This window comes from Schistocerca piceifrons, chromosome 10 (assembly GCF_021461385.2).
Source record: "Schistocerca piceifrons isolate TAMUIC-IGC-003096 chromosome 10, iqSchPice1.1, whole genome shotgun sequence".
NCBI classification, from domain to species: domain Eukaryota; kingdom Metazoa; phylum Arthropoda; class Insecta; order Orthoptera; family Acrididae; genus Schistocerca; species Schistocerca piceifrons.
The window spans coordinates 95499482-95515208 of record NC_060147.1 but is presented as its reverse complement, the minus strand read 5'-3'; the positions used below and the strand labels follow the sequence as shown (position 1 = coordinate 95515208).

General features: G+C 46.4%; 1 protein-coding gene and 1 non-coding gene across 2 annotated transcripts in view; both read right to left on the bottom strand.

Moving 5' to 3' along the window:
* LOC124719073 (serine protease 33-like) overlaps positions 1-15727 on the bottom strand; it is a 177106-nt gene that overhangs the window by 105667 nt on the left and 55712 nt on the right. The window contains exon 2 of the mRNA XM_047244755.1: positions 9044-9186. Coding sequence (XP_047100711.1) covers positions 9044-9186 — 143 coding nt within the window. The remainder of the gene's footprint in view (positions 1-9043; positions 9187-15727) is intronic.
* Trnas-cga lies at positions 14297-14371 on the bottom strand. Its single transcript has one exon. It is a non-coding gene; the product is annotated as a tRNA-Ser (tRNA).

The window sequence follows — 15727 nt, the reverse complement described above, 5'->3', positions numbered from 1 at the left end:
ATGAAGCTTCAACACGATACCACAGTTCATCAAGAGTAGTGACTGACGTATTGTGACGAGCCAGGTGCTCGGCCACCATTGACCATACGTTTTCAATTGGTGAGAGATCTGGAGAATGTGCTGGCCAGGGCAGCAGTCGAACATTTCCTGTATCCAGAAAGGCGCCCGTAGAGGACCTGCAACATGCGGTCGTCCATTATCCTGTTGAAGTGTAGGGTTTCGCAGGGATCGAATGAAGGGTAGAGCCACGGGTCGTAACACATTTGAAATGTAACGCCCACTGTTCAAAGTGCCGTCAATGCGAACAAGAAATGACCGAGACGTGTAACCAATGGCACCCCATACCATCACGCCGGGTGATACGCCAGTATGGCGATGACGAATACACGCTTCCAATGTGCATTCACCGCGATGTCGCCAAACACGGATGCGACCATAATGATGCTGTAAACAGAACCTGGATTCATTCGAAAAAATGACGTTTTGCCATTCGTGCATCCAGGTTCGTCGTCGAGTACGCCATCGCAGGCGTTCCTGTCTGTGATGCAGCGTCGAGGGTAACCGCAGCCGTGGTCTCCGAGCTGATGGTCCATGCTGCTGCAAACGTCGTCGAACTGTTCGTGCTGATGGTTGCCGTCTTGCAAACGTCCCCATCTGTTGACTCAGGGATCGAGACGTGGCTGCACGATCCGTTACAGCCGTGCGGATAAGATGCCTGTCATCTCGACTGCTAGTGATACTAGGCCGTTGGGATCCTACACGGCGTTCCGTATTACCCTCCTGAACCCACCGATTACATATTCTGCTAACAGTCATTGGATCTCGACCAACGCGAGCAGCAATGTCGCGATACGATAAACCGCAATCGCAATAGGCTACGATCCGACCTTTATCAAAGTCGGAAACGTGATGGTACGCATTTCTCCTCCTTACACGAGGCATCACAACAACGATTCACCAGGCAACGCCGGTCAACTGCTGTTTGTGTATGAGAAATCGGTTGGAAACGTTCCTCATGTCAGCACGTTGTAGGTGTCGCCACCGGCGCCAACCTTGTGTGAATGCTCTGAGAAGCAAATCATTTGCATATCGCAGCATCTTCTTCCTGTCGGTTAAATTTCGCGTCTGTATTACGTCATTTTCGTGGTGTAGCAATTTTAATGGCCAGTAGTGTACTTAAACCTAACTAATCTAAGGACATCACACACACTCATGCCCGAGGCAGGATTCGAACCTGCGACCGTAGCGGCCGCGCGGTTTCGGACTGTAGCGCCTAGAACAGCTCTGCCACACCGGCCGGCTGTTTTATTGGGGCACCGCGGTATTACTCGTGGTGTCATAGTGTGGGCAGCCATCGGCTATCATTTCAGGTCACAGCTGGAAGTGACTGAGGGACCTCCAATGGCACAATCGTATATCGCAGACATCCTGCATTCTCACGTGTAAATGTTCAAGTGACAGTATCATGTAGCCATTTTTCAACAAAACAACGCTCGTTCACACACGGCACGTTTCTCTATGAACTGTCTGCATTATGTTCAGATAATCCTCTAGCCATTAGAATCCCCAGATCTGTCCCCAATATAACATATATGAGAGCAGCTGGGGTGGAACACTGTCTTGGTGCCACTCTCCAGGATATCAAGGAACAGTCACAATAGCTGTGGACCAGCTTGCCTCAGAATACAACGGCTTTGTGATACAGTTCTCAACCGATTCATTGCGCGCATCCAGGCAGGAAGGAATGTAATGTCATTCTGGCAACTGCGCTCGTACTTCCAAGTCCTTCGTAATTTCAGTCGGTATTATAATCACAGAAATAAAATCACATACTTCATCACCGAAGAAGTTTTATTTCATTTCCTTCTCCCCTTATGGGTGCTTCACTTTTTTCGTCAGACAATGTATATTAAACGTGAGCCGTGGCGAGCTGGCGCCAGTGTTATTTTGTTCATGTATCGTTGAGATCGATTGTGGTTGAGCTAAGCTATCTTTGCTTTTCGCGTGTCTTATCTTGTGGGTTGGCGGGCGAGGTGAGTTTGTTACTAAAGCTTGTTCTCAACAGATAAGTAAGATTCTCAGCCACCTGTGTAATAGCTCTCTGGAACAGGGCATTTTCCCTGATAGGCTGAAATATGCTATTGTTATACCTTTGCATAAAAAGGGGGATAGATCTGATGTCAACAATTACCGTCCAATCTCCCTTCTAACAGCTTTATCCAATATTTTTGAGAAAGTAATGTATTCAAGAGTAGCTTCACATATCCGTAAAAATGAAGTACTAACAAAATGTCAGTTTGGTTTCCAGAAAGGTTTTTCAACAGAAAATGCCATATATGCTTTCACCAATCAAATTTTGAATGATCTGAATAACCGAACGCCACCCATTGGGATTTTTTGTGATCTCTCAGAGGCTTTTGATTGTGTAAATCATGAAATTCTGCTAGACAAGCTCAAGTATTGTGGCATGAGTGGGACAGTGCACAAATGGTTTAATTCGTACCTAACTGGAAGAGTGCAGAAAGTTAAAATAAGTAGTTCTCGTAACATGCAAAGATCAGCACATTCCTCAAACTGGGAACTATCAAGAATGGGGTTCCACAAGGGTCAGTCTTGGGTCCTTTGTTGTTCTTATTATATATTAATGACTTGCCATTCTATATTCATGAAGAGGCAAAGTTAGTTCTCTTCGCTGATAATACAAGTATAGTAATCACACCTGAGAAACAAGAATTAACTGATGAAATTGTCAATACTGTTTTTCAGAAAATTACTAAGTGGTTCCTTGTAAACGGACTCTCACTGAAATTTGATAAGACACAGTACATACAGTTCCGTACAGTGAATGGTATGACGCCATTAATAAATATAGACCTTAATCAGAAGCATATAGCTAAGGTAGAATATTCCAAATTTTTAGGTATGTCCATTGATGAGAGATTAAATTGGAAGAAACACATTGATGATCTGCTGAAACGTTTGAGTTCAGCTACTTATGCAATAAGGGTCATTGCAAATTTTGGTGATAAACATCTTAGTAAATTAGCTTACTACGCCTATTTTCACTCATTGCTTTCATATGGCATCATATTTTGGGGTAATTCATCACTGAGGAATAAAGTATTTATTGCACAAAAGCGTGTAATCAGAATAATAGCTGGAGTCCACTCAAGATCATCCTGCAGACAATTATTTAAGGATCTAGGGATATTCACAGTAGCTTCTCAGTATATATACTCTCTTATGAAATTTGTTATTAACAACCAAACCCAATTCAAAAGTAATAGCAGTGTGCATAACTACAATACTAGGAGAAAGGACGATCTCCACTATTCAAGATTAAATCTAACTTTGGCACAGAAAGGGGTGAATTATACTGGCACTAAAGTCTTTGGTCACTTACCAAATAGTATCAAAAGTCTGACAGATAACCAACAAGTATTTAAGAAGAAATTAAAAGAATTTCTGAATGACAACTCCTTCTACTCCATAGAGGAATTTTTAGATATAAATTAAGAAAAAAATAAATAAAAAGAATAAAGAAAAACAAAAAAACAAAAAAATAAAGTTGTTATATTAACTTAAGTATGTTGTTAAATTAACCTAATTATGTCATGTATTGGAAAATTCGACTCGGTCCACATCATTACGAAATATCGTATTCATGATCCATGAAACTAGTATTAATCTAATCTAATCTAATCTTGTTAGCCTTCGACGGGTGACCCTCGGGATCTCGTGACATTCGCTGGGAGACGAGTGTCAACGGCTGCCGAACAAGCGTGATGACAGTTATATGTTGTGGTGTGAAGTTGGTCGGGCGTTTTGGCGACATGGAGACAGAAGTTCTGTGACTTCGCTGAGAACAATGTTTGAAGTGAAGCAGTGAAGCTGTGGAAACCGCTCCTTCGTAGTCTGTAAGTGATATGAAGTAAGTGGCCGTAATTGTGTTTTGTTGACCGACGCACTCAGAGCCATTTAAACTCCATTATTGTGGTGAGACTTTCATAGTCGAAAGCGTGTGGAAGAGTTCAGTTGGCCTAGTTAAAAGGTGGCCATTATTTGAAAGCTTTCTCAGACGTTTTACTAGTGCACTCTATTAATACAGTTGTCCATGTGTAAAATGCTTAAGGTCAAAGTTGCGAATCTGTCACTAGTGTAATATGCGTCTTTACACATTTACCCATATATCGAGTCAAAGGTTCTGCCGAGTGTTTCTGTGTTTCAGAGTTATTGGAATGTGTGGTGTCACCGCCAGACACCACACTTGCTAGGTGGTAGCCTTTAAATCGGCCGCGGTCCGGTAGCATACGTCGGACCCGCGTGTCGCCACTATCTGTGATTGCAGACCGAGCGCCGCCACACGGCAGGTCTAGAGAGACTTCCTAGCACTCGCCCCAGTTGTACAGCCGACTTTGCTAGCGATGGTTCACTGACAAAATACGCTCTCATTTGGCGAGACGATAGTTAGCATAGCCTTCAGCTACGTCATTTGCTACGACCTAGCAAGGCGCCATTATCAGTTGCTATTGATATTGTAAAGAATGTACAGACAAGAGCTACGTTCAACATTAATGGATTAAAGTTAAGTATTTCCAGCATCTGCGTCCGTTTTTCTAAGTTCTAATTTCCTTGTCCTGTTCCAGACCTCACGCCAGCCTGCGTGAGCTTAAACGCGTGCCTTTCGGCTTCCTCTATTCCTACGGGAGGGCTCTCAAGCCAATCCACAACATAATGTCTTTGTGTTTCGCGCAAAAACCTTTGGTTGTGCCAGCGCCTTGGCGGGGAGTGAAATGTCATCCGAGATCTACGCCTCGTCTGAGCCGTGAACATTTATTTTTAAAGATCAGTGCTTCTGCCGTAGTTTTTCATGTAAGTGGTTCTATCATGTTATGTAATTGGATCTTAGCTTGGCACTAGTGTTCAAGTGTCATTAAGTCACCCTTTACTGGTAATTCTTTTCATTAAACGTACTTTGAGAGAAATTCTATATGGGAGTTTGAATTTCTGAAGTTTGTCAGTAATTATGTTTTCTTAATAAGAGACTGTTTATTTGAGTACCGAGTACGTTGGGTTTCTAATCGTATTTGCAAAGCTTTATCTTGTGCCTCGTCCACAATTTGTAATTGTCAAATTCCTTAAAAGACGTAGTGTCAGTACATTGTCTTAATTATTAGTTGTGACTACCAACCATTATTCCATCCCGCTTCCTCTTTAATGGTATCTAAGATATCGTGTGTAAGTGTGGTACCATTAAGGAAATCACGTATCAAAATGGTTTTAAAATACATTAAAAGACGCTTATGATTGATACATTCAAAGTAACACACACTAAAAGGTGGCTGACAATGATAATGAGTAGTGAGGAAGTTAAAACAAACACTGCATTCGATTACACCTCACGGTCAGTTGATGCATTTTGTATCAGTAGTGGTGAGAGGGAAAATGGATTGGTCGTTCGGGGGTAATGATAGTGTTTATGGCGATACTTGTTTCAGGTGGGATGGGTGGTCAGGTACGTAGTATGGTGGAAGATGATTGGTAGAAAACATGGGCTTCTGGGTAGGAACAGCTAGTCTGGTGGCCGAGACAAGTTCAAAAGGAGGAAGAGAAGGGGGGGGGGGGGTGACAGGGGAGACCTGAAACTGGAAGGGTAGGGAGTAGAAGGTCGAATCTTATAGGAGAGATAAATGTCAGGGCGAATGTAGTTGTCAGGGGGCGGCAGTTTGTTAAAAGTACGTTGGGAGAGGATATGAATAGCGTGCAAGTGTAGAGCGGATGGGCGCCGTACACCACGTTGGTAATTAGGGGCCGGCCGCTGTGGCCGAGCGGTTCTAGGCGCTTCAGTCCGGAACCACGCGGCTCCTACTGTCGCAGGTTCGAATCCTGCCTCGGGCATGGATGTGAGTGATGTCCTTAGGTTAGTTAGGTTTAAGTAGTTCTAAGTTCTAGGGGACTGATGACCACAGCTGTTAAGTCCCATAGTGCTCAGAGCCATTTTAACCATTTGGTAATCAGGGGGGAAACAGTGTGCTTATTGCAGTCGACTTACGGGAAGTGTAAGATACGCAGAGGTGCTCAGTATGGGCGTGGAGGTGAGGAAAAGAAATCACCTGGTAAAGGATTGTTGCAGGGGAGGGTAAGCGGATTCGGAAAGCAAGGTGAAGTGCGTGGCGTTCAAGGATATCAAACACTGATAAAATTTTAGTGGAGCTGATATCCAGGCGACATTTGCTCTGGAGAGGATAAGTCGAATCAAGGTTTAGTAGGAATGGTGCCTGCTTTAGCAACTTTGTTCTGAAAAGCCAGCATTTAAATACACTGCACAACAGAATTTAAAGACGATTATTTCGAAACCTGGTAATTCTCTCCCACTGCGAGCTCTAAGTTTGAAATTTGGCTCAAACGCGCCTACAAGATTCCTCTGTAAACGTGCGAAAAGCTTGGCGCCATGCGACGTCGGTCCGGGCTCGGCGATGCTTCAAACAACAAGCAAGGTGCGGACGTATGAGAAAAACAACGCCAGAACCTGGAAGTTCATGTAAGGTGTAAGCTGGGCAGCAAATTTCACCACAGTTCAGTACAATGTCACTGTGGACATGTCACTCTATGGGAAAGATGTCACATTTTCTCTTACCCACATTTCAACCTTTACTTTGATGTGTGTGGGGTGGAGGTCTGAACCGCGACGTCCAGCGTCGAAACCACGAGGCTTTCTGATGAGTGGCCGAGGAAAACATTTCAGACGCACCACCGCTCAGAATCAACACGAAAAGGCCTCCTGAAATGGCACACAGGGCGTCAAAGAAAGCATCCCTTTCCTCAGAGCGTTGACTGCCACACGTTTAGCGGTCGAGGACGACTGTTTGTAGTGCAATGAGCAACACGACGACGTTCTTGACCAACTTTGACACTGTTGAGGCCACCGGACAGTTGAACCTTTCCCTGAGACGTGGGCCAGCAACTCCACAGAACTTGGTGGCACTCCACTGAAGTGTAGTGTGAGCGCATGTTTTCCTCTGGTGTACAGGATGGAACCACTAGCGACTGTTCAAAACAATTCGACGAAATCTGAAGGCGATCGGAAGCAGCAAACTGTGTTTATGCTTCTTCAGTCCTCCTGGTTCGCCCCCTTCTGTGGTGTGACCACGAGGATTCACATGCGTGAATAAAACGACAAAGGGTTCCTCTAACATCTCCTAGTTCGGCAACAACTCCTTGGTGCCACCTGCCCGACTTCGTTGAGCATTTTAAAAATTTACCTGTACAGAGAAAACCTGTGACGAAGTCTTGAAGACAGGTAACCACTTCGACACTCCTCTATTTCCACATGTCAACTAACTGGCGCAACAGCAGCGGCGCAGACTGCCTGCAGCTGCCTAGGACTCTCGGTACTTGTTTTCTCTGTACAGGAGCATTTTGAAGGTGCTCAACGAAGGCGGATGGGCGGCACTGAGGGTGTTGCCACTGCGAGGTGGGGGTCTCTTGGGGGGACACTTTGCTGTTTTCCTCACGCACGTCTACGTCTGCTGCCTGCTTGGTTGATTCGGGGGCAGGGGACCAAACAGCGAGGTCGAAGGTGCTCAACAAAGGTGGATGGGTGGCACCGAGGGCGTTGCCACTGCGGGGTGGGGGTCTCTTGGCGGGGGGGGACTGCCGTTTTCCTCACGCACATCTACGTCTGCTGCCTGCTTGGTTGATTCGGGGGCAAGGGACCAAACAGCGAGGTCGAAGGTGCTCAACAAAGGTGGATGGGTGGCACCGAGGGTGTTGCCACTGCGAGGTGTGGGTCTCTTGGGGGGACACTTTGCTGTTTTACTCATGCACGTCTACGACGGCTGCCTGCTTGGTTGATTCGGGGGCAGGGGATCAAACAGTGAGGTCACTGGTCCTATCGAATTAGGGATGGGCGTCTGATGTGCCCTTTGAAAGGAACCATCCCAGCACATACCTGAAGCGATTTAAGGAAATCACGGAAAACCTAAATCAGGATGGCTGGACGTGGGTTTGAACTGTCGTCCTAACGAACGCAAGTCCAGTGTGCCAACCACTGTGCCACCTCCTCGGTTGTGTCTGTCACAACACCCTTCCCCTCCTGGATGACGCCACAGGAGGTTGCGAAAAGGGAGTCTTTGTTGCTTCGGATCGAGTTCAGACTTCGTCGAATGGTTTTGAACAGTCCCTAGTGGTTTCACCTTGTACACCAGAGCAAGAATTCGGTCGTGCTACACTACAAAGGCCTGTGATCACATTCAGTAGGGTTAGAGACACACAATATACTTAGAGAAGGGGTCTATTGTCCGTCGGGTGCCAGAAACGTCAAAGTTGGTAAAGAATGTCAACCTATTGCTCATTGAACTGCGAACAGTCTCTTTGGACCTGGAAATGTGTGAGAAGCGATGACCCACGAGAAGGGTTGGTTTCTTTGATGTTCTTCATGGCGCTTCCTGTCGGGCTTTTCCTGTCGATTCCGAGCGGCGATGTGTCTGAAATGTTTCGCTAGGTCTCTTATAAAAAAACAGCGTCATTTAAACGCTGGGTGTCACGGTTACGACGGCCACCACAGAAGCGTCAAAGTAAGGGCTGAAATGTGGACAAGAGAGGGTGTGACGACCTTCCCATCGTGTGATCCGTCCACGGTGGCGTGGCAGAATTTGGTGAAATTTGGTGCCATGGTGACATAGTTAGCCCACCGCACATCTCACATGAACTTCTGAACTACGGCCGTTTTCTTCGCCTGTGTCAACACCTTGCTGTTTGAAGGGTCACCCATCGCGATGCTGACGTTAAAGGGCGCCATGTTTTTGCAGTAATACACAAAAAGGTTGTACGAACCTATGAGCCAAATTTCAAGCTTATGCGTCGCATAGGGAGACGCGAGGTCCGAAAAAGTGATCCTTTAAATATGTTGGGCAGTGTAAAAGCAAATGGACCTCTATATTCGATTGCGTTTCGTGTTTTCGACTTGGTACGAGCGAATGATACTCCTAAAAATGAGACTGAAGTCTCCAGAAGAACACTTGATGAAGTCAGCGAGGTCTACCTGCCAGGGCCACGCCCCCTTGGCGCTCTCGCGCCCGTTGATGATTCTGCCGCTGCCGGTGGCCGACCCACGGCCTTCTGCCAGCGACACCTCGGCTTCCCTCGGCTGTCTCCGCCTTCCTTCGGCGCCGGCCACTCCACAACCTGCAACACATTGCAATCGTACTGAGTAAGAACATCTGTGGAGTGAGTATTTTTAGTGGCCAGGGAAATTACGAAGGCAGTCCTACAGTGTTTAATTTTAGGTCCACTCCTATTCCTTACGTGTATGAATGACCTACCATTTAATATTCATGAGGCAAAATCGGTACTTTTTGCAGTTGATATTAGTGTTACAATTCCAATAAACTGACTTGCACTAAATTTTGACAAGACACTCCGTATTCAGTTCTGTAGAACAAAGTCATACCAGCGAATTCAACAGGCACGTCAAACGCTGTCAGTGCTCAAGAGACCTATAACCCAACATGTCAGATGTGCATATTTTTTAGACAAATGGGGAAAGCAATCACCCCCACTTTTTCATTGCTCAGAATCTCCCTCTGCCTCTGCCAGGCATTTAAGTGTGATTTTTAGAGTATCCATGTAGATAGTAGATGAAGTACAAAAAGATCATGGATATCAAAAATTTGGCAATCCATTAAGATATCGATGATGCAAACGTAATCGACTCCGCTCTAGATGGCCAACAAAAATAACAGCGAGGGTCGCTGTGGAAGACGAGTTCAGTATAACAGACACGACAACAACAAAATAATATGCCATCTGTCACCAAAAAACCACCGCGATTTTAATGCCAAGCGAAACATGGTCAATGCTCAAGAGAATTAGGACCCAAAATGTCAGATGCGCATATTTTTAGATAAATGGGGAAATCAGCCATCCCCACTTTGTAACTCCCGAGAACCACACAAAATCGAACACATCACAGAAGAATACTCCACAAGATCATACGGTGTTAGACCAGGAGACTCCAAAGTCGACTGACTACATAAATAGCCTACATGTTTTGTTACAAGATTTTATACCGCAATTATTATGCTCTACAGTCTTCGCATTTTTAATATGTCAAAAGTCATACGATAGTAAATAAATAAAAACAGAATACTACCAACCACTGATGTAGCACTTGGACAGGAGTCAGTAAACAGGATCAAACGTTACAAATTTTTGGGTGTATGTATTGATCAAAAACTGAACTGGAAGAAGCATCTTTCTGTGCTGCTCAGACAGTTAAGTACAGCTATTTTTGCTCTTCGTGTAATGCAGAAGAAACAGCTTCCTACCAACTTCTGACTATTTCCACCAAATAACGTCTTAGGAAATAATTTTACTGGTAATTCATCACTTACAGAGCAATGATTACACAAAGGAGAGCTGTAATAATAATATCTGATGTTCACACAAACCCATCTCGTTCAACGTTTTGAAGCAGTTACGCATTTGATACGAACCTTCACAGTACATACACTACGTCATTGAAAGTGTCTATACATCTATTAGTGAACATTGATAGGGGTTGTCTCCAGCCGCCGGCCGAAGTGGCCGTGCGGTTCTAGGCGCTGCAGTCTGGAACCGCGAGACCGCTATGGTCACAAGGTTCGAATCCTGCCTCGGGCATGGATGTGTGTGATGTCCTTAGGTTAGTTAGGTTTAAGTAGTTCTAAGTTCTAGGGAACTAATGACCTCAGAAGTTGAGTCCCATAGTGCTCAGAGCCATTTGAACCATTTTGTCCCCAGCCTTCGCCTTTAAGACGGTTTGAAATCTAGAATGAGATTTTCACTCTGCGGCGGAGTGTGCGCTGATATGAAACTTCCTGGCAGATTAAAACTGTGTGCCGGACCGAGACTCGAACTCGGGACCTTTGTCTTTCACGGGGAAGTGACTGAGCTACCCAAGCACGACTCACGACCCGTCCTCACAACTTTAATTCTGCCAGTACCTCGTCTCCTACTTTCCAAACTTCAGAGTTTTAATCTGCCAGGAAGTTTTGACATCTTACTACTGTTAATCCTCGTCAAGCCGAATAACTGCCTGCATAGGACCCACAGGTGGACCAGTGAACCGCCACTGCTGAACTATACTATTGAAGTCAAATTGCTGGAAACAGTTTTTACTGTAAGTTGTCTAGGTACAACTATCTAGAGCGAATTAAGTGGAATGAGCAGATGAAACAAATAGTAGGAAAACGAGACATCAACTGAGATTGATACGAAGCATCTTAAGGAAATGTAACTCAGCTACGGAGAAAGTTGCTTACATGGCGCTTGTTGATCGATTCTTCAGAATTGTTCATTAATCTGGGATCATTACCAGGTAGGACTGATACAAGAACAGAGAGAGAGAGAGAGAGAGAGAGAGAGAGAGAGAGAATATCCAACGAAGAGCGGCGTGTTTCGTCACGGGATCGTTTAGTCGGCGCGAGAGCGTTACAGAGGTGCTCAACAAACTCCAGTAACAGACTTTAAAAGAGAGGCGTCCTTCATCACGGAGAGTTTACTACTGAAATTTTGAGAGAACATTTTCCTGTAAGAATCGCGCAACATATTACTTCCTTTCACATACAGCCCACGAAATGACCACGTCGAGAAAATTCGAGGAATTAGGCTGTTCGTGAGAGGATGTGGATACAACAGGGCGGTGCGCCACCTCACTTCTGTGTGGATGTCCGGAACCATTTCAGTGATGTATTTCCTGCCCACTGGATTGGAAGGGGAGATCCTATTCCATGGCCTGCGGGGTCACCTGACGTCAACCCCCATGATTTTTTCCTATGGGGATATCTAAGTCACTTGTCTATGAGACCCGTCCTAGATGAAATTGTCACAATTGTAGCTGCCTGTGTCTAAGGCGCTGCGGTCATGGACTGTGCGGCTGGTCCCGGTGGAGGTTCGAGTCCTCCGTCGGGCATGGATGGCTGTGTGTGTGTTTGTCCTTAGGATAATTTAGGTTAAGTAGTGTGTAAGCTTAGGGACTGATGACCTTAGCAGTTAAGTCCCATAAGATTTCACACATATCTGAACATTCTTTTGTAGCTGCCTATGATGTAGTTCGAAACACGCAATAGATATTTGTTAGGGTGCGTAAGAAACTTGTTCGCCGATGTCGCGCTTGCAATGAGGTTGATGGATGTCAGTTTCAGTACATTTTGTAAGATACAGCACAAGTGGTATGTCAGTTCTGGCAGTGATGGTATATGCAGTTAACTGTAACTGATGTAATTAAAAAAGTACACTCTAATGTGATTTTATTCCTATTATCTCCTTACGCTGGCTTCTCCGACCCCAGGTTCCCTCCTCAAATTGTTCAGTGGAGCATCCTCGATGTCCTCAAATTTCTGCACGCTGTTACGGGAAGACGCTGCATACCCTCCACTGCTGGTGCTGCCATCTTCGTCTGTGAGCGATTACTGCCGTTGACGTCGAACACAGGCGGTGGTCACATTAACGAGTCTGGAGCGTGTACCTTTCCGGTCCGTGCCCACACCTCCTCATCACTGTACTCCAGTTTGCGGTCGGAGGAAAGTAATACGGAGTCCCTGTGTGGGGCGCTCGGCTGACCTCGGTGTAGGCCGCGAGGAGACCGCAGGGCACTTTCCCCGGCGTTCCTTCGCAGCCGGCCGCAACTCCACCGCGGCGTGACGGCAACCTGTCGCGGTCCGCCACTGTCGCCGCAAACAATGGCCAGTGAAAACAAAAGACAGTCCGGGCGGCGCTGGCGGCTAGCGAGGTCGGCCAGTGAAAACTGCAGACCGCGCGCACCTGTTCTCAGGGACGAGAGGCTCGGTGTCGCGATGTGGTCACTCGGACCGTGCCACTTGCTACATAGTGAACTCTGTTTTTATTTTTTTTTCACTTTGACGTCAAAACGACTATTCGCCAGGGACAGGGAAAAGCCGGCCAGTTAAAACCGATACCGATATTTTGGTTCCGAATAACTGATATCTTTCGGTACCTGTTTCGTCTCGATTACAACAGGTCTTCTTTATTTTTTACTAATAACCGGGTAAAAAACCGAAATATCGAAACTTCCTGGCAGATTAAAAATGTGTGCCGGACCGAGACTCGAAGTCGGGACCTTTGCCTTTCGCGGGCAAGTGCTCTACCAACTGAGCTACCCAAGCGCGACTCACGCCCGGTACTCAAAGCTTTACTTCTGCCAGTACCTCGTCTCCTACCTTCCAAACTTAACAGAAGCTCTCCTGCGAACCTTGCAGAACTAGCACTCCTGAAAGAAAGGATATTGCGGAGACATGGCTTAGCCACAGCCTGGGGGATGTTTCCAGAATGAAATTTTCGCTCTGCAGCGGAGTGTGCGCTGATATGAAACTTCCTGGCAGATTAAAACTGTGTGCCGGAACGAGAATCGAACTCGGGACCTTTGCCTTTCGCGGGCAAGTGCTCTACCAACTGAGCTACCCAAGCACGACTCACGCCCCGTCCTCACAGCTTTACTTCAGCCAGTACCTCGACTCCTACCTTCCAAACTTAACAGAAGCTCTCCTGCGAACCTTGCAGAACTAGCACTCCTGAAAGAAAGGATATTGCGGAGACATGGCTTAGCCACAGCCTGGGGGATGTTTCCAGAATGAAATTTTCACTCTGCAGCGGAGTGTTCGCTGATATGAAACTTCCTCGCAGATTAAAACTGTGTGCCGGACCGAGAATCGAACTCGGGACCTTTGCCTTTCGCGGGCAAGTGCTCTACCAACTGAGCCACACAAGCACGACTCACGCCCCGTCCTCACAGCTTTACTTCAGCCAGTACCTCGACTCCTACCTTCCAAACTTAACAGAAGCTCTCCTGCGAACCTTGCAGAACTAGCACTCCTGAAAGAAAGGATATTGCGGAGACATGGCTTAGCCACAGCCTGGGGGATGTTTCCAGAATGAAATTTTCACTCTGCAGCGGAGTGTTCGCTGATATGAAACTTCCTCGCAGATTAAAACTGTGTGCCGGACCGAGAATCGAACTCGGGACCTTTGCCTTTCGCGGGCAAGTGCTCTACCAACTGAGCCACACAAGCACGACTCACGCCCCGTCCTCACAGCTTTACTTCAGCCAGTACCTCGACTCCTACCTTCCAAACTTAACAGAAGCTCTCCTGCGAACCTTGCAGAACTAGCACTCCTGAAAGAAAGGATATTGCGGAGACATGGCTTAGCCACAGCCTGGGGGATGTTTCCAGAATGAAATTTTCACTCTGCAGCGGAGTGTTCGCTGATATGAAACTTCCTCGCAGATTAAAACTGTGTGCCGGACCGAGAATCGAACTCGGGACCTTTGCCTTTCGCGGGCAAGTGCTCTACCAACTGAGCTACCCAAGCACGACTCACGCCCCGTCCTCACAGCTTTACTTCAGCCAGTACCTCGACTCCTACCTTCCAAACTTAACAGAAGCTCTCCTGCGAACCTTGCAGAACTAGCACTCCTGAAAGAAAGGATATTGCGGAGACATGGCTTAGCCACAGCCTGGGGGATGTTTCCAGAATGAAATTTTCACTCTGCAGCGGAGTGTTCGCTGATATGAAACTTCCTCGCAGATTAAAACTGTGTGCCGGACCGAGAATCGAACTCGGGACCTTTGCCTTTCGCGGGCAAGTGCTCTACCAACTGAGCCACACAAGCACGACTCACGCCCCGTCCTCACAGCTTTACTTCAGCCAGTACCTCGACTCCTACCTTCCAAACTTAACAGAAGCTCTCCTGCGAACCTTGCAGAACTAGCACTCCTGAAAGAAAGGATATTGCGGAGACATGGCTTAGCCACAGCCTGGGGGATGTTTCCAGAATGAAATTTTCACTCTGCAGCGGAGTGTTCGCTGATATGAAACTTCCTCGCAGATTAAAACTGTGTGCCGGACCGAGAATCGAACTCGGGACCTTTGCCTTTCGCGGGCAAGTGCTCTAGGAGAGCTTCTGTGAAGTTTGGAAGGTAGGAGACGAGGTACTGGCAGAAGTACAGCTGTGAGGACGGGGCGTGAGTCGTGCTTGGGTAGCTCAGTTGGTTAGAGCACTTGCCCGCGAAAGGCAAAGGTCCCGAGTTCGAGTCTCGGTCCGGCACACAGTTCTAATCTGCCAGGAAGTCTCATATCAGCGCACACTTCGCTGCAGAGTGATAATCTCATTCTGGAACCGAAATATCAGTTAGTCATAACAGCAACTGTAAAAGTTTTCGTTTTAAAATGAACCTTTTTTAAAGAAGGACTAACTTTTATTCGTTAAATTTGTATTGGTGCCGACCGTGGTGGCCGAGCGGTTCTAGGCGCTACAGTCTGGAACCGTGCGCCCACTACGGTCGCAGGTTCGAATCCTGCCTCGGGCATGGGTGTGTGTGATGACCTTAGGTTAGTTAGGTTTAAGCAGTTCTAAGTTCTAGGGGACTGATGACCTCAGAAGTTAAGTCCCATCGTGCTGAGAGCCATTGGAACTATTTTTTTGTATTGTTTTCAAATTTTGCGTTATTGTAGAAAATGGGAAAAGTGATCCGCGCTATTTCAATGAGAGTGCAGACAGAAACGACCAACAAACTCTTTGTATAAGATATATAATAATTTTTTCGTAATGTGGGGCCACAGTCATAACATATTTCTTACACTTAGCCAACTGTCATTCAGTCAAGATGGTATACTCAGTGAGTAAACAAAGCAGTAGTCTTTTACCAGAAGTACTGACCTTTAGACA